A 27020-nucleotide genomic window follows, 5' to 3' on the forward strand; every position below is an offset into this window, starting at 1 on the left:
GAAAGAAAGTCATACACAACTGGGATGACAAGAGGGTGGGTAAATGATGAGAGAATTCACATTTTTGGGTGAACTATCCCTTTAAATTAGATTTTGAATCCCAGATTTTCAGTGTGGACTCTTTTGAACGCACTCCACTGTATCACAACTGTGCCCTTGAGCAATGCACTTAAGCCCAGATTGCTCCAAGGAGACTGTCTCTAATAATTGTACAATAAGTCGTTCAGCTAAATGACTACTAAAGTATGCTGACAAATCACAGTATGTAGCTGATGAGCATCTCAGTGGCAGACTCTGATGGTTGGTCAACACTCTGATGGATAGTGTATTATAGAGGTATGTGTAGCAGCAGATGTTTCTGAGCAGATGAGAGGAGGACAGATGGCCCGAGGCAGTGCATACAGAAACGAGTAGAGATGCTCGAGTGAAGCAGTTAGAGCCAAGTCACTTTAAAGCGGTTTCATGTAACACACACACACACACGCGCGCACACACACACATGCGCGCACACACACACACACACACACACACACACACACACACACACACACACACACACACACACACACACACACACACACACAAGCTGTCCTGTTTGAGTAGGACAGCTGTTGGTTTGAGGTTGGATAAGTTCACCTTTCAATCTAATTTGGAACAAGTTGTTCCTATCTGAATTTGTGGTGGAATGAGAGATACTAAAGGAATTGTTAACCTAAAAATTAGAATTCTGTAATCATTTACTCACCCTCATGTTGTTCCAACCTCCATTCATTTTTTCTTCTGTGGAACAAAAAAGGTGTTTGGTTTTTTTTTTAAAGTGAAAGAGGACTGAGGTTATCAAGATGCCAAATGACAAAACAAAAAAACAAAAACCATCTTCCAAGTCTTCTTAAGTCATACGATACAAAACACCATAAAATTATCGTAAAAGTCATCCATGCGACTTATGCACTATATATTTTACATCACATCAGGTTTGATGTTATCAAGGTTTGATCACAAGACACGCAAGAACCAATGACATTTGGTGTCATGGACATCAAACCTGATGTGACGGGTAAAATAGTGACATATTTGAAATGAGAGCTACAGTGAAGGGTAAGATTTTCAGTGAATAACAAATTGAATTGCTGTTACTCACACAAAGCTATTGTACGGCTTCAGAAGACTTATGGAATTGGACATGAAGTTTTACTTGGAGTCCTATGGACCACATATTCAATTATATAATACTTCATTTTGGAGCTAGACAGCCCCAGTCCTCATTCACTTTCATTATATGGAAAAGAACTTCCAAGATATTCATCCAGGTCTGAAACAACAGGAGTAAATGTTGACAGAATTTTTTTTTTTTTGGAGAACTATTGCTGTAATATCGCTCATTGTAACTGAGAATGAAAGGTGAACTTAAAACAACCTCCAACCAGTTGGTCTTATGCACGTATAATATGGCTGGCTTCAGCACAAAGCTTTTTCTCAGGGTATCCAGGAAACTTCATCTCCTCAGCCCGACTGCGATCGATATCTGATGCTACGGCAGGAGCAGAAATGAATGCGCAGCTGTTATTGATAACAATGAAGATGTTTGCATGCAGTAATGGCATTTCAAGGACTGATGTACTTCACTTAAGTACCCAATATTTACAGACGAAAGTACACGCAGCCCCAGAGAGGAACAACATGGGAAACATGGTATAGCCATGTGGCTGAGTCACCGTCAATACTTTTTTTTTTTTTTTAAGTAAAAACTGTGCTTTCATACCCAAAACCTTGACTTGCTCTGTGCTTATCGTGTGAGGTGAGCTGTGCGGCTGAACTAGCCATCTGGTGTGCATTGATAGCGGTTCTAGTAAACGTTTATGGCTTTATTGGAGGGAGGTTACAAGGCTGCGGTGAGAACTCGATGCTAATTTGACCTTCAGATAAGAGAGGCTTCGCAACCAAGTTTCATGCCTCTTCTACAGGAATAATACTGTCTGGTTTTACAGAAGAAAACATACTTTATATGTGTGTGGGCTGAGTCATCTCAGCAACAGCAGCCATAAAAGGATGCAAATTTAAAGGGAAAGTTCATGCAAACATGAATTTTCTGAGATATGTTGAAGAATGTGATACATATTACATATAATGAAATATATAACAGAATTGTGTGATGAACAGATCGAAATTTGCACTTTGCATATGCAAACCTGCCACAAACGTCATAATGTCACTGACATTTAATTGTTTTTCATTGAATAACAACTTCAATTTCAGTCTGTTTGTCAAACAATGACATCACATGGCTTCAGAAGACTATAGGAATATAGTACATAAGTATTTTTTTGACACTTTTAGGTTGCTTTTTGAGACCGTCTGAGACCGCAACATAGACGTCTGCTTCAGAGAAATAAAGAGTGTTTCAGCTTTTGCTTTGACGCAAACTGCCAACTGAAGAGTGTAGGCTGCATGACAGCCAAGGTTATAGATTCAGAGTGTTTCAAAGTAAATAGCCTCAATGAACTTTGCAGACTGAATGAAAGTCCAGAGATGAAAAATTAAACTGGTTATTTGGGGTGAGAGAATCTAAAAAGAAAATTACAACAATGTGAAGGAAAATTTGTAATGTGCTTTAACAATGATTACTAAAATGTTTAAATTTTCTGAATAAGTGATACATTGCTATGCAATTTCTAAGGTCTTCTAAGCGTGTTGCTATATGGTTGCTAGGTATAATTGCTTTCAAGTCTCTGTGATATGCTGGTCCCTGCCAAGCAAATGACTCAGGTCCCTTTTTTATTGCAAGTCTATGGGATTTTCTTTGTCCGTTTTATTGTCCACCAGGCAAAAATCTGAAATTAAATCACTTAGAAAAGTAATAGTACACCTCTGTGAAGTTTAATACTTAGAGATATACTTCACCCAAAAATGAAAATTCTCTCATCATTTACTCACCCTCATGCCATCCCAGATGTGTATGACTTTCTCTTTTCTGCAATCACAAACAGAGATTTTTAGAAGAATTTCTCAGCTCTGTAGGTCCATAAAATGTAAGTCAATGGTACCAAAACTTTGAAGCTCCAAAAAAAAAAGCACAAAAGGCAGCATAAAAAGTAATACATCCAACTCTAGTGGTTCAATCCATGTCTTCAGAAGTGGTATGATGGGGTGAGTTTGGGTGAGTTTTTTTTACTATACAAAATCCTCCCTGCCCAGTATATGCGATATTCATGAAGAATGTGAATTGCCAAAAACAAAAGAAGAAGAACGTGAAAGTGAAAGTAAAAGTGGAGATTGTTAAAAAAAAAAGGACATACATATTTATCTGTTTCTCACCTACATCTATCATATCGTTTTATGTGGTTTTGGAGCTTCAAAACTTTGGTACCATTCACTTACATAGAGATTACTTGAAACATTCTAAAAATTGTCGTTTGTGATCAGAAGAAAAAAAGTCATACACATCTGGGATGGCATGAGAGTTAATGATGAGAGAATCTTAATTTTTGTCTTGTCATACAGATTTGCAGGTCAGAGATTACCAAACTTGAACTTTCAATGCACAGCATAGAATGGAATTTGTTTCATGAGGCTGCATTTGAATGGGAGTGAATGGAGTGCAAGTTTTAGTGTGACCACCCCTTTAGTATGAACAATAGTAATAAGAGATTTCTAATTAACAATATGTAATGATGAACTTTAAAACCCAAAACCAAATCAATTATTCCAAATCAATACTTCCATGTCATTGCATCATAATGAAATGACACAATGAAACAAAAAATGTGCTTTGAAGCAATCCTAGTGGTAATAAAGCAATGCAGTTCAAAGAGTTGATTCTTTACTCTGGAAAATGCCACAAATGTAGTTTAGAGTGCCTTTATAAAAGCAGGACTCCAATGTTTGTTTTCAATGTCTTGAACCAGATAAAAGAGCCATGTTTTGTGTCTTAAAACTCACACAACAGCTAACAGCTTTAAAGCTTGTGCACACAGAAGCACAAACTGGCCTGTATTTGTAATCTGAAAGGATTTTCTTGAGCCGTGGGCTCTGATTTGTTCACTGACTTTTGACACCCATTGTCCTTTTGATCTAGTCTCACAGCATCACGGATGCTGCAATTTCTCTTAACACATCTTTCAACCCCTAAAAGCATCATTAAAATTCAGAGCAAAGAAGTTGTGTCTCGCAGGGCTAAGGAGCACATTAGCGAAATGGGAAAAGACACTTCTGGGACTCCTACAAACACGAGTCCTTCCGAAGTCATTCTGCTTGGGATTCGCCCGCTATCCGTTTGACAGCTTAATATTAAAAAGCTTTGCCTGCTTCCCAGACACTTTGACAATCAGAGTTATGGTGCGCTTAAAAACCTGCTGAGTCATGCTCACTTTAGCTTAACAGTGGGCATAATGCTGGATTGCATTTAGCCCAGTTTGAATTACTGTCATCGTGCTGCGAGGGAAGGAGAGAGAGAGGGAGAGAGAGAGAATGCTTTTCCTGATCAGAACAAAACCTGTCAGCCAATTTCTGATGGAACTGAAGGCTCTTTCTCCAGTCACAGTCATTTTGATATGCAAATGAGAATGCAGAGCCGCAAGCTTTGTCAGCCATTGTTCCATTAAGAGAAGCTTTTGTGTGCAGTGGGAAGACCATTTGTGTGGAAGTAATTGCATATCCGACACCTTTCCCCAAATTGATGTGCCTCAAAATAATGACATGCAATTTTGGTCAGTTTATATTGCTGTCTTGTTTTGACCAATGACTATACAGGCTAATGACATTTAAGGTATAGTTCACACCAAAATTTGTATTCTGGCATAACTTACACAACCTCATTTTGTTTCAAATCTGTATGACTTTCTATTTTGTGTGAAACGCCAAAGAATGAGGTTTAGAAGAATGTCTGAGCTGCTCTCTTCCATATAATGAAATGTGTATGGTGACCAGGGGCTGTCAAGTTTCACAAAGGGCAAAACCACACCATAATTACTCTATATGACTTGTGCACTATATTCCAAGTCTTCTAAAGCCATCTGATATTTTGAAGGAGGAATGGATGGAAATTTATGTTGCTTTTAACTGAAAATCTTGCCTCGATGCCATGGCCAACATAAAATTTCACTGTATGTAAAAAAAAGCAGTTTGGAGATTCTACTATAAATAACTACTTTTGTGTTCCACGAAAGCAAAAAAGTTTGGTCTGGAACCCAAAAAAACTTGAGATATGTATCAAGCGGTAAAAGACGTTTGTCTGTACATGTGTGATGAGGAGGAGGGTGTGGCCGGGACGTGAGGATGCACGTCTGTCGCTGAATTGTCCTAATCAGCCAGGAAGGGATAAAGATGAGCTGGAGCCACCAGTTCGAGGGAGAGAGACACAGCTGCTGTGTGCGTGTGCGTGTTCGTGTCTATTTGTTTAAGTCGATTTGAATTAATTTATGTTTTTAAAGTTATGTTGACTGTTCTGCCAGTTCCTGCCTCCTCCTTGCCCATCTTTTACCCATTACATTGCTGCCGGATCCTGGGAAGGAGGAGGGATGCACTGTCCTCTGCCAGGGGAGGAGCCTTGGCAGTCCGCCAGGGGTCAAAGCACTCGCTGCCATCCGCCAGGGAAGGAGTGGCTCTGTTGTCTGACAGAGGGCGGAGGAGTGGCTGAGGACCAGGCAATGGCATGTCCGTGGACCGGCAAGCAAGATTCTCTCCCTCTCTCTGTCCCTCTCCCTCCTCTCGTCTCGTCTCTCTCCCAGAGCTCCAGAGAGGTGGGTGTGCCACGTGTCTCTCTCTTTCCCTCAAACTGGTTCCTCCTGCTCATCTTTATCCCCCTTCCGGCTGATAAGGACAATTCAGCACACGGCCGTGCCCTCCTCCTCGTCACAGCATGTTTATGTAGAAAAACATTTAAATCCTTACAGGCACATAAAGATGTCCTGTGTAAGTCCACTTTAGAAGAGTCTCCCATGACAGGCCCATCTCTCTCCTCTTCACCTGTGTGACTGACTGAGCATCAGTGGATGGGGCCAAGGGTGCAATGATCTAGGCATTGCATACGCAGATGTATTTGGTCCTTGTGACATCACAAGTTCCACGAACTCCAAATGAGCCATTTTTGCAGCTTGGTTTAAATAAATGCTCTTTTCCCATTAAAGGTGTTGTGCAATTTCAGCCATGCTACTTCCACGAGATTAAGCCGCTGGATTAGCCAAGCCTCCTCTTTCCTAAACCCTGAACTACAAAGATACCAAAATGAGCTTTATTGAGAGCAGAAATGGTTGTTAAAAACAACAGTAGTAAAATAGCGCCCTCAACTGACAACTGTTTTGAACAACATGGCATAAAAATGAATTATGCCTCAATAATTGATTATGAGCAAAATGATTGACAGGCAGAAAGCGTCTTTGTTCGCGGACACATTTTTGTTGGCTCTTTACAGAGTCTAGAGCGGTCACAGAGATATCTCAGTCCACTTAATTCATTAATATCTTTCAGGGAGTAGAACATGTTTTTGCATACCTTTACATGAAAAAATAAATAAAAACCTTTGAGGAAACTTTCAGTTCTTGAAACTTACAGCATGTTTTTATAGTAAAATTACCTAATATATGCCAACAGATCAAGGAAAATATTCCTCATGCCATGACCCCTTTAAACAGTTTTCTGCCCTGACTAGACAGGTACCTGTATACTGTTGCCATTTCCTTTCTTATTTAATACACAATCAAGATTTTTTGTTTTGGCCTGGCCAAAATAAAAAAGGAGCATATTCTAATATTTCGTTTAGCTTTGAATACAGCGCACATTCATTGTAGCATTGTTTCGACAACCTTATGCAACGTCACATTTACTTCCATCCAGGTTTGCATGAATGTTTGGCCAAGATCTTGTATTGATGACGGGAGAGTCGAACCACTCAGTAAAGTTTTCTCCAGCAAATCCAAAAAATGACTTTCAATGGAGTTAAGGTCAGGACTCTGTGGTGGATAATTCATGTCTGAAAATCTCCTCCCTGAACCACTCTTTAACAATTTGAGCCCATTGAATCTTGGCATTGTCGTCCTGGAATATGCCCATGCCGTCAGGGAAGAAAAAATACAATGATGGGATAACATGGTCATTCAGTACATTCAGGTAGTCAGCTGACATTTTATTGCCGCATAACGTTGCTGACCTGACCAACTGAAGCAACCCTAGATCATAACACTGCCTCCAGAGTCTTGTACAGTGGGCACTATACATGATGGGTGTATCGCTTCATGCACTTCCCTTCATATCCTGATGTGCGCATCGCTTTGGAATAGGGTAAATCTGGACTCAGACCACATGACCTTTTTACATTGCTCCACAGTCCAATCTTTATTCTCCCTAGCAAATTGAAGTCTTAGTTTTTCCAATTAGCCTCACTAACAAGTGGCTTTATTGTAGCCACACAGCTGTTTAGTCCCAATCCAGTAAGTTCTTGTTATATTGTGATTGTGTATTACATCGGTATTACGGTATTACATAGCCGTAAGTTCTACTGTCGATTTTTTTATGATGTGACTTCAAGCATTTTAGTGACCACATTTCTTCCGTGAAGCAGATGGTTCACCACTATCCTTCCATGTTTTAATAATGCGTTGGACAGTTCTTAACCCAATTCCAGTGCTTTCAGCAATCTCTTTAGTTGTTTTCTTTGCTTGATGCAGGCCAATAATTTGCCCCTTTTGAAACACAATAACATCTTTTCCACGACCACAGGATATGTCTTCGACATGAATGTTTAAGAAATGAGAAGCTACACACTGCATCAAATAGGGTTAAAAGAATTGTTGCCAGCTGAAACATATTAATCCCTGCAATAACGATCAAGTCATAGGCTCTTAAGTATCTGCTTATTTAAAACCAAATGGCAACTTTTAGGCAGTGTATTAGCATGAAAAAATGTGTATATGAGTGAGGATCTATTTTCAAATTAATTATGCAAATGTCTGATTTCAAATGGCTTTGAGCTGTTTTTAATTAAAATTAAGAAAAAGGTGACTAATTACAAAAACAATACCTTACACAGAGTTCAACTTTGATCTTTTTATCTATGTTGCGACAGTGTTTTTTTTAGCATCTCCCATGAGGATTGAAGTATAAGTCTGTTAATTAATTTGAAATATATTGAATTTCACTCTTACTATTAATGGATTTAAATAATGACATGGAAAGTTGACCTCCTGCAGGGTGATTATGCCAAATCTGATTTACTGCCAAAATCCCCATAAACCCCAAAACAAGATTTGATCCATAAAAATATTTTTAATCTGCTTCTCCTCTCCAAAACGCATGGATTGTGTTTTGGGGAATATCCTGTGTAGACTATAGAAAAGGGAGTTACAACACACAGTTGGGCCTGTAACAAGTCAGAGATGACAGCCCATTAAAAGCACAACACTTAAAGAAAACCTTCAAATGACCCTTTTAAAAACACTCCATGGTCTGCACACGCTCATTCAGTCTCAGTCTCAATGGGACCTGTTGGTCAGATCTCACTATAAAGTATCAAAGGCCAACCTTTCTGTTATCTTCTCCCCCAGTTCTGCTCACCAGACAAAACACTAAAATCAATTAAATCGGGTTGTTTTGGTCTGTATTGACAAAGCGATCTATTTTTAGAGGACACATTAGAGAATGAAAGCCAGAGAGCATAACGATACACAGGTACTTGTTCTTGGTCGGTGTGACGGAGCCCAAACCTCATGTTGTGACCTGACATGCACCAACAACTATCTTAATACATCTTCCAAAGACAAAATGAGTGGTGTTTGCCCATGAAAAACTACCCAGCACTATGCAAAGGTGTTGTGGGTGGTTACCAGGGTGTTGTTAAAGTGTTCAGAGTGTTTTAGGACATTGCTATGCAGTTGCTAACTAGGTAGTTGCTAGGGTGCTCTGAAAGAATGATCGGATGCATTTGTTGATGGTTGTACCCACCCCCAAAAATCTAGATATGGCAAGATAATCCCTAGATAAATCTTTCAATTATTGAAAAAAAGAAAATTAAAGTAATTCTCTCAATAATTCTATTTAGTTTTTTTTTTTTTTTTTCATATTGTAGTACATGTTTGTTGTTTCAGACAATTGGGTTTATGTTTTTTGAAAAATAAGATTTTTATTTTTGTTAGCAGATAGTTTTCGTCTTGGTAATAATTTCTGTTTGCGATAATAACCTTGTTTATTTTGTTCTGAAATGTGTCAGACCGAAATTGCTCAATGCAAGTATGCGTCAATGTTCTGACCAATAATAAATATTGCAACCATCATGATTTAGCTAACAAAACAAATGACTATGCTTATACCCTGATTATCCAAAGGCTACAGCTCTCTCCATAATTTATCCTTTCATCAGTGCTTGTTTTTTCAGGGGGTAACACGGTTCTCTCCTTTGCCATGGAGATATTGCAAATCTCCAAACCAAGTAAAAAACAGGGATTTTAAGTCTTGATAAAATATCACCACTGCATGCTGTGGGTATGACTACTCTGGTATCCATCTGTGCAGGGAATTTCATTCCTCTTTCAGAAACGGTCTTCGCTTGGATTTCCTACCCCTCTCTCGTTTCAAGCATGCATGCACACATACAGAGTTGGCTCCAATGTGTCTCAATTTCCCTCTTACATCTATACTAATGTTTCGAGCTATGCGCCCCCTGTCTACACAGGAATGGCTAATGTTTCCCTCTCTGCGGTCCGTCTCTGATGGTGGTCTGGCTGCCTGAGCGGGTGTGGAGGTATCTGAGAGCCATTATTCCACACCAATGAGCTTCATGACTTCCAACCTACAATCTACATGTTTTCTGCTCTGCAAGGGGTCAGAGATTAACTGCTGCATACAGCAGCTCGAGCAGTGAGAGAATGGGGCTCTAGTCATAGAAATGCTGTAAATGCTGTGTGATGACTTGAGTTTAAATTCACTTTATTATTCATTAAATTTATTCATTAAAGAACTTCCCCTTCAGACATTTTTTATTCTCTCCTTTGAGGCTGATGGAAACTAAGGAAATAAATCCAAAAGAGAGTGATGGAAAAAGAGGCTATTTTCATACAGCAAAAGAATATGGTAATAACTGAGTGTAAATGGTGCAAATCTATTAGAACCTTTTGTTGGTTCATTCATTTATTAATGAACTTGCAATATGATTGGACTCATTTATTATATAACAATGGGTCAGCTGTGATAAGACTTTCTGATGTTATGGAAACTGGTGTCTTTGATATGTACTTTGGTCACTGCCAATATGGTTACAGGCATTCGTTGCTATTTGGTTATTTGTTTATACAGACAGTACTCGAGCTGCTACTGTAAGATGTATGAACAGGACAATTCGAGAGTCACAACTGTTAGTAAATATGGTTGTCAATCCCAATGACTGTGTGGTTGTGGCAAAAAGGCTAAGGGATTAGATAAGGAAACAAAACAAAGAGAAAGAGAAAGAGAGAGGAGGAGAGGGAGCTAAAGAGAGCAAGTCAAAGAAGAGAGAGAGTGAATTAACACAAAAGACAGACATGCTGTCCTTTCGTCTGTGAAGAAAAAGCACATTAAAAAGCATCTGTCCTTCAGAGATCTTTAGGCAATAACTGAAATCTGACAGCAAAGCTATAAATGCAGCACTTTAACTATAGTAATCACAATAAATATTCAGACTGGCCAATATTCTGTAAAAACACACCATCAACGGCAATTCCAGTCATCCCGCTGAGTGGGCTATGGTAATACATCTTATTGGATAGTAAGACAACTTCAGTCTGGAGGACATACCAGATATTTCATACAGCAAATCAAAATGGAAACTGGTGGTATGTTATAAAACTATGAATAACAATCTGGCCCACCCACCTTCAAGGCCTTACATTACTAACAAAGAGAAAACCACTACTGTTTGCATTTGTGCAGAGGACAGCATTGGATGAACGAGAATTTTAAAGGTTATAGAACAAAGAATGTCTCTTTCTCCTATTTTGCATATTCCTATGTCCAAATGGAACAATCAAGAAACAACATATAGTATATTGAAAAAGACAGCAGGATAAAGCTCTTCGTTAAGTTCCCAAATGCTACTTGTTAATATAGTGCATTGATTTAGCTACTACTTTACTATTTACTATTCCGACTAGTAGTACTTATAGACTACGACTTTAATCAGTAGTCTAGCATCTGTAGGTATAATCACACTAACAAAAACATGATAACACCATGATAATAAGATGGTTTTCTTTGAAATACCACATAAATAAATGTTATGTGTATATAGTAATAATGCAGTACCACAGTAGCCTATATATTAAGTACCATGTTCCTACCATCTGATACTCTCAATGTACACAGAACAGGAAATTTCCAAGGAGAAGGATGTATAAATTAATTTATCAAACCTGTTTTCTTACAGTAGGACAATAAAGGATATATGAAGATTTATCATCATCATATTTATCATGTATCTTGTTGAAATACCCCATTGTCTTAAAACAGTCCTGAGAATTAGTGAGGGTTGGTAATCTTTCCAATCACCAACCCCACATTTGCCAATATAGGGAACAAATGGCACAAATTATGCAGTGCTATCTGCATACTATGGCCCAAATCAACAAATGGCATTAAATTCATGTAAACTAATGAAAACCCCCATTCCTTCAAACATCTATTCACTTGGGTGTAGAGGAACTCCAACCTCTGCTATATCATGATGGTAATTTATATTTGGCCTTGTCGTTCAGTCATTTACTTGTTTTGAGATCCTTCAATAATGCAGACTCCATCAATATTTATGCTAAATATGAAAGCCTCTCTCTTATTCATTTATTTATTTATCTGTCTCTCTCCACCTGTTGTGTTCACCGCAAGCAGGCTTGATGATGCACTGATGTTATAATGAAAGCTAATTGCTTACATCTGGGTTACTTCTGATAATGACTGGGTTATTTATATAGAGGGGGCAATATCTGAAATCAAATGACATTCAACAATTTGCATTTCCATTCTGACTTATAATTTTACACAGAGGAGCATTTAGACTCCTCTGGCATAGTGTCATTCTGACAAATAAGATACATCTTTTTACATTACATTCATCAGTTATGCACATCAGTAAGAAATCGATTAAAACTGTGAATACATTTATTAAGACTAAATATTTCAAGAGGCTCAGCCACCTCTGATGGACCACCACTGATACCATGGTACCACCAAAGTACTTTTTCAGAAGGGCAGTTAGTCTAAGAAGGCCTATAATTTGAAATAAAACAATTGGTGCGAAGGAAGCAGAATGAAGGATGGGAAAGTAAGAAAGTAACACTATTCTCACCAGAGAGCCTGGAAAGCATTGTTATATTAAAATGAGACTCTAAAAATAGACAAATGTCTTTAATCTGAATCTCAGTCCAATGATGATACCTTACTGGCAAAAGCTTTTATCTGAAATGCACATCTCTGGATGGACGGTCGACCATCCTCTCACCAGCCCTGTATTAAGTGGCATTAGCTTTCAAATTATCAAAATGTCAAGCTTTGCCCATTCTCGAAAATCTCTCAGTTACACAAACTCATGCTGAGGCATTCTGAGAAGAACAGCATGATGTCCTTTAAAGATTCACATGAACAGAAGGAAGACTGTCAGCATCCCTCAATTTTCTGCTTCCAATACCCATAGATTTGACCCTCCCTCAACATACAAATAAACGACCTAACAATGTCAACAGAGAGTTAGCAGCAAGGGCTAACTTTGTGATTAGCATAAGTTACAATGCGCCAGACAGTTTGAAAAGGACACTGAATAAAGAAAACATGACGAAACAACAGTCAAACTCATAACCTGCCAAGTAGACTCACTTATGAACCGCCAATAGTCCGTTTGCGGACTGTCTGATGCATCCTGCTCACAAAACTGGAAAGTACTTCCTGATTGGCTGACTTTGTGCAGCTTCTGGAAGTAAGGGCATACAGGTTTTTTATCAGTTCACCTGGAAACAAAGTTATGTTTACAGAGAAGAACTAATCAATGGATTTGTCAAAGTTTGTCAGGTTAGTCGCATCAAATGTTTTGTTTGAGGCACTTAGATGTGAATTAACTAGAAATCCATGAGCAGAACTGTATATTTGGAGTAATTTCAGTGAAAGTCTATATAAAGTTAGTCTAAGCACAACTTCCACTTTTTTCCCTGTATTTCCTGCCGCGCCATTGATTACCTCTTTCTGTTTTTTGTTTACTCCATTTCTATTTGAGATAAATAATCCCCTAAACACCACGTAAAAACAAAACAAAACTGTAGTTGGTTGCTTTATGGTCAGATGGTCTAACGAGCTGTTGACATCGAATGCGTTTTGTGCTCTTTTTCCATAGTTTTTCTCTATAAAAATGACTGTAGACTGTTGCACTGCTTTCAGCTGTTTTTCAGCATCTTTCCCAAGAGTGCTAAGCTTCTTTAGACACTGTGTCAGGTTAAAAAAAAAAAAAAAAGAATGTCAACTTTTCAGAACGTCAAGGTTTATGACACCTGCGTTCTGTCATTTGTGTTGCGCTGCATCTAGCTTTTTTTTAGAGCTAGAATGCATTCCGTCTGAATTCTGGTTTTCGTCAATCTTCAATGTTGACCACCCCATATGCCATTAATTTAAAGGTCTGGCTATGCGAATCTACCATGTGACTTTCAAAACTAAAAATGCATAGTGACTAGTGCATGAACATACTTTCGTTTTATTTATCTGTATGTGCATTCATTTCAAAGGCTCATCAAAGTGAACTTGCAGAACAGGACATGTAACACTAGATGACCAAGCTGTATACATTTTTTTACAGCCTCTCCAGGTACTAACAGAACTCGCAGTGTGCTCTACAGAGTTCTTGTCAGAAATCTAAATTATGACATGATTACCCTCTCGGAATGCAGCTCTTTCCCAGGTCTGATGACTAACTTTAATATTTGGCCTTGGTGTCTACCCAACAGCTCAGTATCAAGGGAACAGAACAGTAATGGGCCGTAAAGTCATCCTATTCTGCCGCTATTACCAAGAATGAGAGTTTGAGGTGCTAAATCACTTGGGGCCACTGCAGGCGTCCATTAAACAGCCTTTAATGAATTAACCATAACCTTTGGGAAGCCACTGCTTTCAATGTCATCTCTTGCACAAAGCCAGCTTTTCAATTGACTCAAAACTCATATCCAATAAGCACCAATGACTGCATTTGTATTACCAGGAACCTTGACTATTAGAGCGGAAGGGTCTCTAATGTATTGCTTTGCACTGAATGTGGCTTAATTTGAGGTTATTAGGGCTTCTGTTGCAAGTGCCATCATCAACAGATGTGCAGATGAAAAGTAAGGCAATATCCCAATGTGGCTATAAATGTTCTTCTGATCTCTCACAGAAGCTCAATCGAATGGTTGGAGTGACACTATGAGGTTATAACCCTGATGTCGACTAGGAAACAACACTACAGCTAAAAGCTCTAAAATCAATGGTTCATTTACAACAGATCTGTTTGCATTCAGTTTCCATTCCAAGAAAAAGCTATTTGTAAAACTAAAAATCTCATTAAGACTGGCTGTCAAATAATTTCATATGATTCAAAGCATATAGGTGTGATCAATATTCAGTAGAAATTATTTTAACCAGTAGTACATTTTTGAGGATCACTTTTTAATTCAGATAAAATAAAGGTGCGTTACAAAAAGCTAAATTATTTGGTTGTTTTTGAAAAAACAAAACAACAATAAATAGTTTTTTGTTTCATTGCAATTTACATTACTGTTCGAATAATAAAAATATCAACTGTTATATTAAAACTTTGCACATTGTTTGAAGTCATAAAGACTTTATACTATTAATGTATACATTTTATATTGTATTATTCAAATTTTTTTTTATTATTTCCAATGGTAGACTTTAATCACTTTCCATAACGTTTTTAAATTACAATATTGTTATCAACCTAATGTTTTTTTTAAGCAACAATTATATTTGTAATTGAATTAATAATTCGATTTACAGCATATATGTTAATCTTGAGTGTGATTTAGTAGCTATGGACTTGATTGAAATAAAATGGACTAAAATAAGTGGGAATAGGCCAACAGTTCTGTAGCTGAACATTTGGTGGGCTTGTTATCTCAAATAACTCTAATGCAAGGTTTCGAACTACAGCCATGCCTACCCCCAGTCTGGCATCTTTTCCATTCTACAAACATCATTGTATTCCCAAAGGTTTGATTTAGCATGTACTCTGGACCACTTCTTATCTTACATACATAGACACACGTCTTACCTGTGTGTATGAGCACTGTTTATTAGGGTTATAAATGTGATCTAGCAACTGGTGATAAATAACTTCAGGTTAAGGGTCTGACAGGTCTGTTTTCCAAGAGCAAGTGGTGGATGGAATAACTCCATTGAGTCCATGTGGAAATCTTTTCATGATGAGTAGAAATGTACATCAGACTCAGGCTACTGTGAGCGGTGACATGCAAAACTCAAACTCTAGCATATGTTATCTGGAAACATTCACAAGAGTTTAAGTAAATACTTTTAATTATAGGGGATAATTAAGCTTGGCGCTACACAGGTTAAACGGTGCAAGAAAATTCCAAATTTTTCTGTGGGTTTCTGTAGAAATGGAAATAAGTTGCTAGCAGTGATGTCAGTTTCCAGATTTTATTTGTACTGTGAATGTGCACTTATTATAGCTAATTCTAGTTCCGGAGTTGAATGCAGTTTTCACGCTTATATTCTAACAATGGAAAAAGCAGCCTGTCTCTGAATGAACAACCTTGTGTAACATTCAGAACTTACTTAGATCATTTATTCACAAGCTGAACTCTGCAATGTTTCTGAACATGATCCTCCAACGTTGTTCAAAGGATAAACAGAACTATATAAAATAGACATTAATGTTTAAGAAAGCTCATCCATTATAAATGAGTTATCCAGAGTGAACAACTAAAACAGAAATTCAAATTTGAAAAACAAAAAAAAAACAACATATAATCCATTTAAATGAAAAGAAATGCAACTAATTTCTGATACATTTCTTGGTTTAGCTGGTCTCCCAGCATGGCCAAGCTGATGTTTAGCAGTTCAACCAGCTGATTTCCCAGTCTGACCAGCTTAAGCATGCCCAAAAAAACCCAAAACCAGCCAAGATGACCAACCTAGAAGATATTTTTCAAAACACCAAAGGAAGAATTATTTAATCTCATACAGGAAATTAGAAAACTGATTACTATGTTTCTCTCAGAATATGTTTTTGTCTAACCTTCTCTCATTATTACGCTCAAGGGAGTCTGGGCAAAAGCTGTGTAATGAGACACAACAAGACTAATAAACACAGTATCAAGAGATGTGATGAATACGCTCTATATAATTTTTATGTTCATTACCTGTTGTTAACCTCAAGTGCCTATGAGGCTTAGTGCCATCTCAGTAGTCATGCAGCTTTTATAAAGCTATCTCACTCTGATGGATGGCAAATGTATTATATACAAATTGTATATCTTTAATAGAATTTAAGTTTTAAATACAAAAAATGTACCTCTAACTGGAAAAAAGGATTTTGCTGCTGATGAATAGTCAGGAGAATACCATCTGCTAGCTATTGGCCATCATATGTACATAATGCATGACTGTTATCTAAATGTGAGTCACTAAAATGCATGCTTAAAGGGATAGTTCACCAAAAAAGGAAAATTCTCTCATCATTTACTCACTTTCATACCAGACCAGATCTGAATGACTTTCTTACTACTGCTTAACACAAACAAAGATCTTTAGAAGAATATTTCAGCTCTGTAGGTCCATAAAATGCAAGTGAATGGTGACCAGACCTTTCAAGCTCCAAACATCACATGAAGGCAACATAAAAGTAATCCATATGACAATGCAATCCCTTTGGGTGAGAAACAGATGCATTTTTAAGTACTTTTTACAATAAGTACTTTTCATATTCTGAAAGTGAAAGTGAAGATTTATAGTAAAAAAGGTTTGAAATATTGATCTGTTTCTCACCCAAAGGGATTGCATCATTTCAGAAGACATTTATTAAACCACTGGAGTCATATGGATTACTTTTATGTTGCCTTCATGTGATGTTTAGAGCCAGCCTGATGCAGAAACACAGGCTCAATCAGATTCCAAAATATAGCCTATTCAATGTAAGTTTATTCAGATATCCAGGTCAAAAGGGCACATCCCAGAGTCCTCAAGATCAGGTTAAGATCTTCACCTTTAGCAGAGACCACAAGCAGTAGATACAATAAGGCTAAGCTTTTCAGTCATGTCTTTGTCACTGCAGTCCCACCACAATAACAGCACCTGTGCCCTCTGCAGGATTTAATAAGAGGAGGGGCAGGTTGCCTTTGCATCCTGGATGTGATCAGGACGTGCAGTTTTCACAACGAGCCCCGGCCTCCGCAAAAGCTTGCCGGAGATTATTCTGGGTGACAGCAAGCATTAGGCAAACAGTTGGGCAACATACATAACTATTCCTTCTAATGTCTTCAGTCAGAGTAATCACTTTGGCACACCTTTAACATTTAATGCATGTAGAAGGCGGCCCACTTTCACCCACTCAGGGCTCCAACCCTCCAAAATGTACCAGAGGAGAGTAAGGAACAATACAGTAAAGAAAAACTTGTAGATAACCAATGCTTCATTCAAGTTTAATGGCAATCATTGGCAGACCAGAGGGAAGTGTTCAGGAAAACTGTTTGAAAACATTTTTGCAATTCCTTTTGGTGACGCTAGTGGTGCAGAAATTACACACTTCACCTTTAATCTCTGAAAAGCAGATAAACTTCCACGTTTCATTAAATAATTCAACAAGGGGGAAAAAACTGTCTAAAGTTTAAAGTAAAGATGGATTGCACTGTGCAGTATGTCTACAACACCGTTCCACACCAATGTCCCCAAACTGTTTTTCTTATTTGTTGCTTATCTTTTGTTTAATCTGTGAGAAACTCACACTCATTGGACCATCCCTGGTGAAAATATTGGTTTTATACAACAAACTCAACAATTCCAGCACAAATGCTGTTGATAAGCTACAATAAAATGATGTAAATGTGAGCTCTTTCTAAATCTAGGCTTGACAAACTGAATCAACTGAAACATCGGCGAGAGTTTGCCAGAGATTTGAGCTGTCAGGTGTAATATATGTCTCCTATCTAGGACAGGGCCATGTAAATGGAGCACAGAGGATGGTACTGGCTGGGAGATGGTCCTCAGGGAGCTCAGTGTGCGTCTTTGTGTGTGTGTGTGTTGTGTGTGGGTGGACAGACATGTGGCCTACGGGCGTGCAACTCACCCAAGTTCCATTTGAGCCCAGAAGTGGTAGTAAGACAAGCGCTGCCCACAGGAATGAGACTACACCATTTACCCTCTAAGCCAGTGTTCACGTTCAGCTTGTGCTGTCTGCCCTGTGAGTGTGTGTGTGTGTGTGAAAGAGAGAGAGAGAGAGAGAGAAAGAGAACAGGAGAATGAGTGTGAGAGATTCATAGTAACTCTGATCCAAAAACTAGTGAGCTGCCCACCTAGACTGCATTTTAAGAGAACACCATTTCATATTGCGATCCAGGACCATAATGGCTGGTAACCGGGACATGTGTTTTGTATGTTGGTATGCTGGTGTCCTCAACCAGGCTTCTAAAATAGTTTCAACATCAACACTATACTGGTCGTCCAGCTTTTAAATACATTTTTAAGAAAAAAACAATGTCTAACCCAATCACTTTTTGGTGATTGGAGTTTTCATTTGCTTGGCCATGAAGAAGAAGAAAAGTTGTAAAACAATGACTTTAACACAAAGCAGAAGTCTCTGCAAATGACTATGGCTAGCACCCACTTACAGTACCTGAAATCAGTCAACTTAATCTAATTAATATTTATGAGCCAAGCTGATAACTTTTAAAATACATCTCCTGCACCCCTGCTGGTTTGCCACACAGCACCAAATCAGCACACACCATCTTAAAACTGTCTGGACCAGAATGGAAACTGGTAGTTTCAGAAACATACAGGTGAAACTCGAAAAATTAGAATATCGTGCAAAAGTTCATTAATTTCAGTAATTCAACTTAAAAGGTGAAACTAATATATTATATAGACTCATTACAAGCAAAGTAAGATATTTCAAGCCTTTATTTGATATAATTTTGATGATTATGGCTTACAGCTTATGAAAACCCCAAATTCAGAATCTCAGAAAATTAGAATATTGTGAAAAAGTTCAGTATTGTAGGCTCAAAGTGTCACACTCTAATCAGCTAAACACCTGCAAAGGGTTCCTGAGCCTTTAAATGGTCTCTCAGTCTGGTTCAGTTGAATTCACAATCATGGGGAAGACTGCTGACCTGACAGTTGTGCAGAAAACCATCATTGAAACCCTCCACAAGGAGGGAAAGCCTCAAAAGGTAATTGCAAAAGAAGTTGGATGTTCTCAAAGTGCTGTATCAAAGCATATTAATAGAAAGTTAAGTGGAAGGGAAAAGTGTGGAAGAAAAAGGTGCACAAGCAGCAGGGATGACCGTAGCCTGGAGAGGATTGTCAGGAAAAGGCCATTCAAATGTGTGGGGAGCTTCACAAGGAGTGGACTGAGGCTGGAGTTACTGCATCAAGAGCCACCACACACAGACGGGTCCTGGACATGGGCTTCAAATGTAAAACGCCTTACCTGGGCTAAAGAAAAAAAGAACTGGTCTGTTGCTCAGTGGTCCAAAGTCCTCTTTTCTGATGAGAGCAAATTTTGCATCTCATTTGGAAACCAAGGTCTCAGAGTCTGGAGGAAGAATGGAGAGGCACACAATCCAAGATGCTTGAAGTCCAGTGTGAAGTTTCCACAGTCTGTGTTGGTTTGGGGAGCCATGTCATCGGCTGGTGTTGGTCCACTGTGCTTTATTAAGTCCAGAGTCAACTCAGCCGTCTACCGGGACATTTTAGAGCACTTCATGCTTCCTTCAGCAGACAAGCTTTATGGAGATGCTGACTTCATTTTCCAGCAGGACTTGGCACCTGCCCACACTGCCAAAAGTACCAAAACCTGGTTCATTGACCATGGTATTACTGTGCTTGATTGGCCAGCAAACTCGCCTGACCTGAACCCCATAGAGAATCTATGGTGCATTGCCAAGAGAAAGATGAGAGACATGAGACCAAACAATGCAGAAGAGCTGAAGGCCGCTATTGAAGCATCTTGGTCTTCCATAACACCTCAGCAGTGCCACAGGCTGATAGCATCCATGCCACGCCGCATTGAGGCAGTAATTAATGCAAAAGGGGCCCAAACCAAGTACTGAGTACATATGCATGATTATACTTTTCAGAGGGCCGACATTTCTGTATTTAAAATCCTTTATTTTTATTGATTTCATGTAATATTCTAATTTTCTGAGATTCTGAATTTGGGGTTTTCATAAGCTGTAAGCCATAATCATCAAAATTATATCAAATAAAGGCTTGAAATATCTTACTTTGCTTGTAATGAGTCTATATAATATATTAGTTTCACCTTTTAAGTTGAATTACTGAAATTAATGAACTTTTGCACGATATTCTAATTTTTCGAGTTTCACCTGTATATCAATCTGATAAACAAACACATTATTGCAGTGAGATCCCCAAATACACAGGAATGAGCCCAAACTGAAGAGCAAGAGGAATTACCTGTCAGAAAGTCAGAAATTTAGAAACTTTCTTACCAGTTGCAATATGGTTCTCAGTTCTCATTCACAAGAAACAGTCAGGCCCAATATTGTGAAATTTCAATTAGCACTTTTCTAAAGTGGTATGTTTATTGCCTACGTACAGACTCACACACTGTTTTAAAAGCTAGATGGAAGATGAGCCTTCCAAATTTTCCCTCAAAAACTAACCAGAACTATTCTGCAAGATCTAATTATCACTTACCACAATCAGCACAAAGTTAGATGCTTAATATAACTGTTGACATTTTAATTTTAATCTAAATCTAAGTTGTGGCAAACTTTGAAGTTTGCCAGTTCCAAAAAATATCTGATCTGCCTCTGAGAAGTCATAAATGCACGATTAAATACAGCAAAGAGAGAGGACTGAATTAATGTGTTATAAGTCTGCTTTATGAGGACTAAACCAGTCAAGGCCATCTTTATATAGATTGAGATTCACTCATTATCATTTATGGCCCATCTCAACCACCAATAGATTAAGTTTCTCAGAGTCATCTCAATGTCTTAAATTTTCTTTGATCTTCAAAGTTTCATCAAATGTTCTTATACAGACAACAAGGTAATGCAGCAAAAGCAATTCTTTAAGGCTGAGTCTAATTAGTTGTACACAATTAGATTGCCTTGCCACTCTTTATTCAAGCTGAATTGCACTGGCCAATGCACATTCAGACTGTAAACAACATAGAAATACAGACTCTATTGGCACTTTTCCACTGCACGTTACATTTCGACTCAACTCTTCTCGCTTTACTTTTCAGAGCTTGAGATTATAGGCTGATCGTCATAGTTGTGCCACCTCTAATTCCGTGACATCATCTTAAACACGACACAAACTGACCAAAACCACTATCTGTTAGCTACTAGCTCATTGTGCTGCATAAATCAGTTGTTGCATGGTGATGTTACACAAGTGTAACAGTTAAATTGGCCTGGTTGTATTAGAAGCAAGCTTCCAGAAGCTGGTCAACTAAATAAAGTGAAGCTTTCAAGCTGAGAATAGAGTTAACGTAACAAAATGTACCATCCTCCATCGTGGCTGAGTCCAGGGCACTCTCCCTCCCACCGCTTTAGATAGTGTCCATTTGGTCAAACCACTTCCACTTGTCCTTGATGGTTCTGTAGTCACTTTTAAAAAATATTTTTTACTTTTCCCTACACTGTTGGTAGGTCCGGTGGTAGCCGTGTGCGGCCAACATTTGAGACAATTCCTGAAAGACTTTTACGAGAGGAACATCTGCACCTCGTTTATTGACCAAGGCGTGGTTTTGCGCACAGCCATTTCTTTTTACAATTTCAAAGTCACGTGAACAAATGATACTGCTATCGCTGTAGCTAACTTTAAAACTAACAGGTTGATGTCCTGTGTCACAAATCCAGTGACGCTGGTAGTGACGATTCTCCCTGACCAATCAGTGATCTGCAGGATTTTGACGTCACATTTAGTATTGGCTCGGCTCGCTTGGAACCTCGACTGAGGTGGTACTAAAAAAAGTATAAGGTACCAGGTACTATCCACAGTGGAAAACCCCAAAAAAGTGAGCAGAGTCCAGTTGAGTTGTACCGTACATTGGAAAAGCCCCTTAAGATGCTACATTGTGTTTGTATCACTCTGTGTTCTTGGAATTCCAGTCAGGCTGAAAAGGTGTGTGTTGTCTGGTGACACGCCAGACTTTGGCTTTGTTTGGAACTTTTTCTGTTTGCTGTGTAAAAATAGACAAAATAACTAGCCATGCTGTGCCTAAAAGGTAAGTCACTAAATATTAACTTATTCATCATTTATAGTACTTTTGTATTAAGCAATTTAAAAATGTAATGATGTTGTACTTGCTCAAATATAAACATTTTAAGATGAATTCCAAAAGATATATTTGCAAAGTTCAAAGTTGCATATAATTCAGAGCTCTGACCTTTTAAAAAGCAAAAATGCAATTAAGGCAGAGAAGTGCATCTCCAGTTGATAACCGCTTAATATCACGATTGAGCGTTAAGGGCTGCGATCAGGGTATCAACAGCACGGAAATACAAACACTGATTAGCACATAATAATGAGAGAGAAATGTTTACCTCTCGAAGGAGGTAGGCCAAAGAACCATTTTGCAGAACTACCACTGAGAGATCGGTCATTTTCTGGGCATGAAACAGGGTCTCCACTGTGGCCATGGTCTGGTCAAAGCGACCTGCAAGGCCACCCAGTATGACTATGGTGTTCACCTACAAAAAGATCAGAGGTGCGTGAATGATTGAAGAAATGAAATGGAAAGAGAAACTAAAAAACAAACAAACAAGAAAACATACAAATAAACAGATGAACAAATTAATGAAAAAAGTATTAATTAATGAACGATTGAACAAACAAGCAAATCAACAGACAAACAATCTAATAATAGAACAAATAAACAAACCAATTAATCAACAAAGGATATTAATTAATATAGTGATGAAAATACACACAGACAGACGGCCAAAAACAAACAAGCATTTGAATGAACAAGTAAACAAACAAAAAATTAATGAATGAACAAATGGCCAACATTTGGCCAAAACTGCTGGCCAAAAACAAACAAGAAAGCAAACAAATGAACAAATGAAGAATGAACAAGTGATAGAATAAACAAACAAACGAAACAAAAAAAAATGAATGAACGATTGAAAAATAGGAAAAATGTAAAACAAGTAATAAATAAAAAACATGCAAATTAATAAGTAAAGGAATAAATGTATAAATAGATGAACAGGCAGACGGATGCCCAAAAACAAACAAGCATGCATTCAGATGAACAAACAAGTGATAATTAATGAACAAAATAATTAATTATTACATTGAACAAACAGACGGATCAACAGCTAAAAACAATCAAGCAAACAAGTAAACGATCTATCAGATGAACAATTGTTGCAATGAACAAAGAAACAAACAAATGCATGAACAAACAAACGGACAATGAAAGGATTTGATTGTGGGAGTAATAGATGATCTCTTTATGCGACACCGGGATAAATGTTCTAGAAGTACTGTTGTAAAATTACACCATATCTCTTCCATACCCACTGCAGCCTCAGAAATATGTCTGTCCTCACCAAACAACAGAGCCATACATTATGGAAAGTATTCAGAGGGAACAGTGCGGACTGGAAAATGTTGACTTGGCAGAATGTCTTTAATATTTGCTCCTGGGACTATTTGTCTGACTACTGCAATGTACCCATCACCCTGTGTGATCCAACAACTCTATGTGATAAAAAACCTCTTTAAAATGCACAGAGGGTAATCAACACTTCACAACCGGCCCCCACTCGCTTGTTTAAATAGCGACTTTGAGACATCTGACACATAAATTGATCATGTTACATTGCCTCTGTAATTATGTGTGATTGCATAACTTTTTTTAAAGAGTAAAGCAGAAATTATGATATGCTTGTATAATAACTTGAGTTGGAGGTTATCTTAACATTATCAAAGTCACCCTGCAAATGATATCTGTTATGAATAGATCACATTTTTCTCATGATGGCAGGACAATTCTGGGGTCTAAACAAGACTTGGAGAGCCAGACTTTTAATTCTATGTATAAATGGGATCCACTTTGTTGCTTATCCTAGCAAAGAACCTCACAATTTTCCAGCAAGGGGCCATTTGACCAACTTGTAAAACAACCAACCACAGTTTTTATTTACGTGATATTTAAGAGTTGGGTAAATCTGAAATCGATGATACCATAAAAACAGACCAGTATGCAATAAAACTGAAATAAAGGTGCAGCAGTCTCCACAAACAGTTGTACAGACAATACCAAAGAAATTGTAGGAAAATGTGTTTAGACTGTGTGGTCAGAATTTTCATCCGTCCAGAAGTGGTACCGATTATTTAACGAAAATACTCTATACACAAAGAATACACATTTTTGCTACTTACTACTTGCTACTAAATGCCTCAAACAAAACGTAAGGTGCGTACACACTGCCAGCGACTTTGTCGCCAGTGGCTGGCGGTGAAGTCGCTAGTGGGTGTTCCCACTACTGGTTGCCTAGTAACGTTTATAAATGATATTCACGGATGTCATTCCATTGCTGTTGACAGCGAATCTCTTTTCTTGCCACTAAAAACAAACATTTTGGAGGGAAAAGACTAAATCTAAATGGAATCAGTACATAAAATGCTTTATATCAAAGATGAATGAGAAACAAGGCGTGCTGTTTGCCATAGCGGCTGTTTATCTGCGGCGAAAATGCAAATGCCAGTCTGTCTGGGTCCATAAAATCCCCGCAATCTCAAATACACCTTTCCACGCAGTATTTTTCTTAAAAATGTCCTTGTACGTGGGAAGAGACATATCATAGAGCACTGGAAAATTTCTAACAGCAAGAATTAGCCTTTCATCCATTTTCCGTTACTGCAGGAGCTGAGAGAGAGAGAGAGAGAGAAGGATCACGTGAGCTCTCTCGTCGTCTCTCCTACTGGCTGTCGCTTCCGTTAGTCGCTCTTCATGTGAATAAAGTTGAACTTGTCTCAACTTTGTCGCGTCGCTGGACACGCACGCGCACATCTAGCGCCAACGGTCACGACAGCTCGTGTGCTCTCATTGAAAATGAATGGTATGGAGTCGCTGTCGCACGCGATGTCGCTGGCAGTGTGTACGCACCTTTAGAATATCTTTCGGCAAAGAAGACTTAGCTATAAACCTTCCAGAAAACTTCATCAACTAGTTCTACCTTAGAAGTGCTCATTGAAGCAGCTTAGTACCTTGAAAAGTGAGTTTTTCCCCCAGCAGACTGATAAAAACCTGTGTACCCTGACTCCTGGAATTTGCATAAAACCAACCAATTAGATTGAAGCTTGCCACTGAGAAAGCTTTTGCCATTTTTGTGTAGAATATGAATCAGGCAGCCTGTGAATGTGGTCCGTGAAGTGCTTTGTAGGCTGATACAATCAGATTGGAGTTAACACTGGAGATTTTAGTCATGTTTTAGACACTAAAAGACAGAAAGCGAAGCAAATTACCTGTCTCGTTACCTTAGTGACCCTCAGCTCTGAGCTCATTCACATCTATAAGTGTGTGTCTCCTCTTTTGTGAGAATCTGCGGCCACAAAAGTGGTGCTGCTACAGAGATGTGAATATTAACACAACAGGGAGATCCAGGGAAGCAATAGAGTGCATATAGATTGAGTCAGAGTCTTGTATATTGGTAAAACTCTGGAGTGTCTGTTAAGGTGATGGGCAGCTCAGTGAGTGCCAACAGACAGTCTGACAGGCCTGGAGCTCAGATTGAGGGCTTGGAGATGAAGACACTCACCACCACACACAACACACACTCCATACAAAACCTCTCTGACAGCTCTTGGAGGATGCGAAATCACACTGAAACTGAGGTGTGAGCTCACCTTTTATATGCATGTATGTATATGTGTGTGTGTGTGTATATATATATATAAAACAGGCCAAAAAAAAAACACTCAAACCACAATCGTTGCATATATATATATTATTTTACTTTACTTTAGATTTTTCTACCTGTTAATACCAGTATTGTACTTCTCAAAACCTATATTTTCTGTTTTAGGTACTCAAGTAGTTGTATGGACTTCTTTTTATCACACTTTAACAGTGTTTTTGTTATTTTTGGAGCTTGACAGCCGTTAGCCACTACAAACTGGCATTGCAAGGCAAGAGCTGTGTAACAATCCCCGAAAACTATATACTCGTCTGGTCAAAGGGGGAAAAAAACAACAGCATATGGGTTTGAAACAACACGAAGGTGAGTAAATAATGACAAATTTAAAATTTTTGAACTATCCATTTAAGGTAATCTAAATTGTTGATTATTTTGAACTCATTTTCCTGCCTGTATCACAATCTTACAAGACAGTGAGACAGAGTATAGAGTACAGGGTAGCTTAGCAGATATAAAACATCAAACAACAAAAAAGCTGTGACGGAATGGGGTGGTGCGATACAGTGAGACAGATGGTCAGATAGACATGCAGAGAGACAAAGATGCAGCTGGAGTTCGACCTGCAATTTCTGCTGTTTGATCTTCTCCACCATAATGGACAAGCACTTAGTGAAGTCTGTCAGGTCCTGGTCTGGTGTCTCGATCAGCTTACAGTTCTATAAAAATAAGTCACATTGAAAGAAAAAATGAGGGTTGCTGACATGGACATGACATTTTTCTTGTCAATATTAAGATTTAGGTCAAAATGTACACTCACTGAACACTTTATTTGGAACACTGTGGTCTTAATAAAGTGCCCGACATGGTCTTCTGCTATTGTAGCCTACCCGCCTTGACATGTTGTGCATTCTTAGATGCGATTCTTCTCACTACGATTATACA

The 27020-nt window shown here is 38.3% G+C and overlaps 1 protein-coding gene across 5 annotated transcripts in view; it reads right to left on the reverse strand.

Moving 5' to 3' along the window:
- Positions 1-27020, reverse strand: part of tpk1 (thiamin pyrophosphokinase 1) — a 65517-nt gene that overhangs the window by 2909 nt on the left and 35588 nt on the right. For all 5 annotated transcript variants that reach the window (XM_052113326.1, XM_052113328.1, XM_052113329.1 and 2 more), the window contains 3 exons: positions 26699-26794; positions 22752-22898; positions 18293-18404 (listed from right to left, as the gene is read on the reverse strand). In XM_052113326.1, the coding sequence (XP_051969286.1) occupies positions 18293-18404; positions 22752-22898; positions 26699-26794 (355 nt within the window). The remainder of the gene's footprint in view (positions 1-18292; positions 18405-22751; positions 22899-26698; positions 26795-27020) is intronic.

This window comes from Xyrauchen texanus, chromosome 41, assembly GCF_025860055.1.
Source record: "Xyrauchen texanus isolate HMW12.3.18 chromosome 41, RBS_HiC_50CHRs, whole genome shotgun sequence".
In the NCBI taxonomy this organism is placed as follows: domain Eukaryota; kingdom Metazoa; phylum Chordata; class Actinopteri; order Cypriniformes; family Catostomidae; genus Xyrauchen; species Xyrauchen texanus.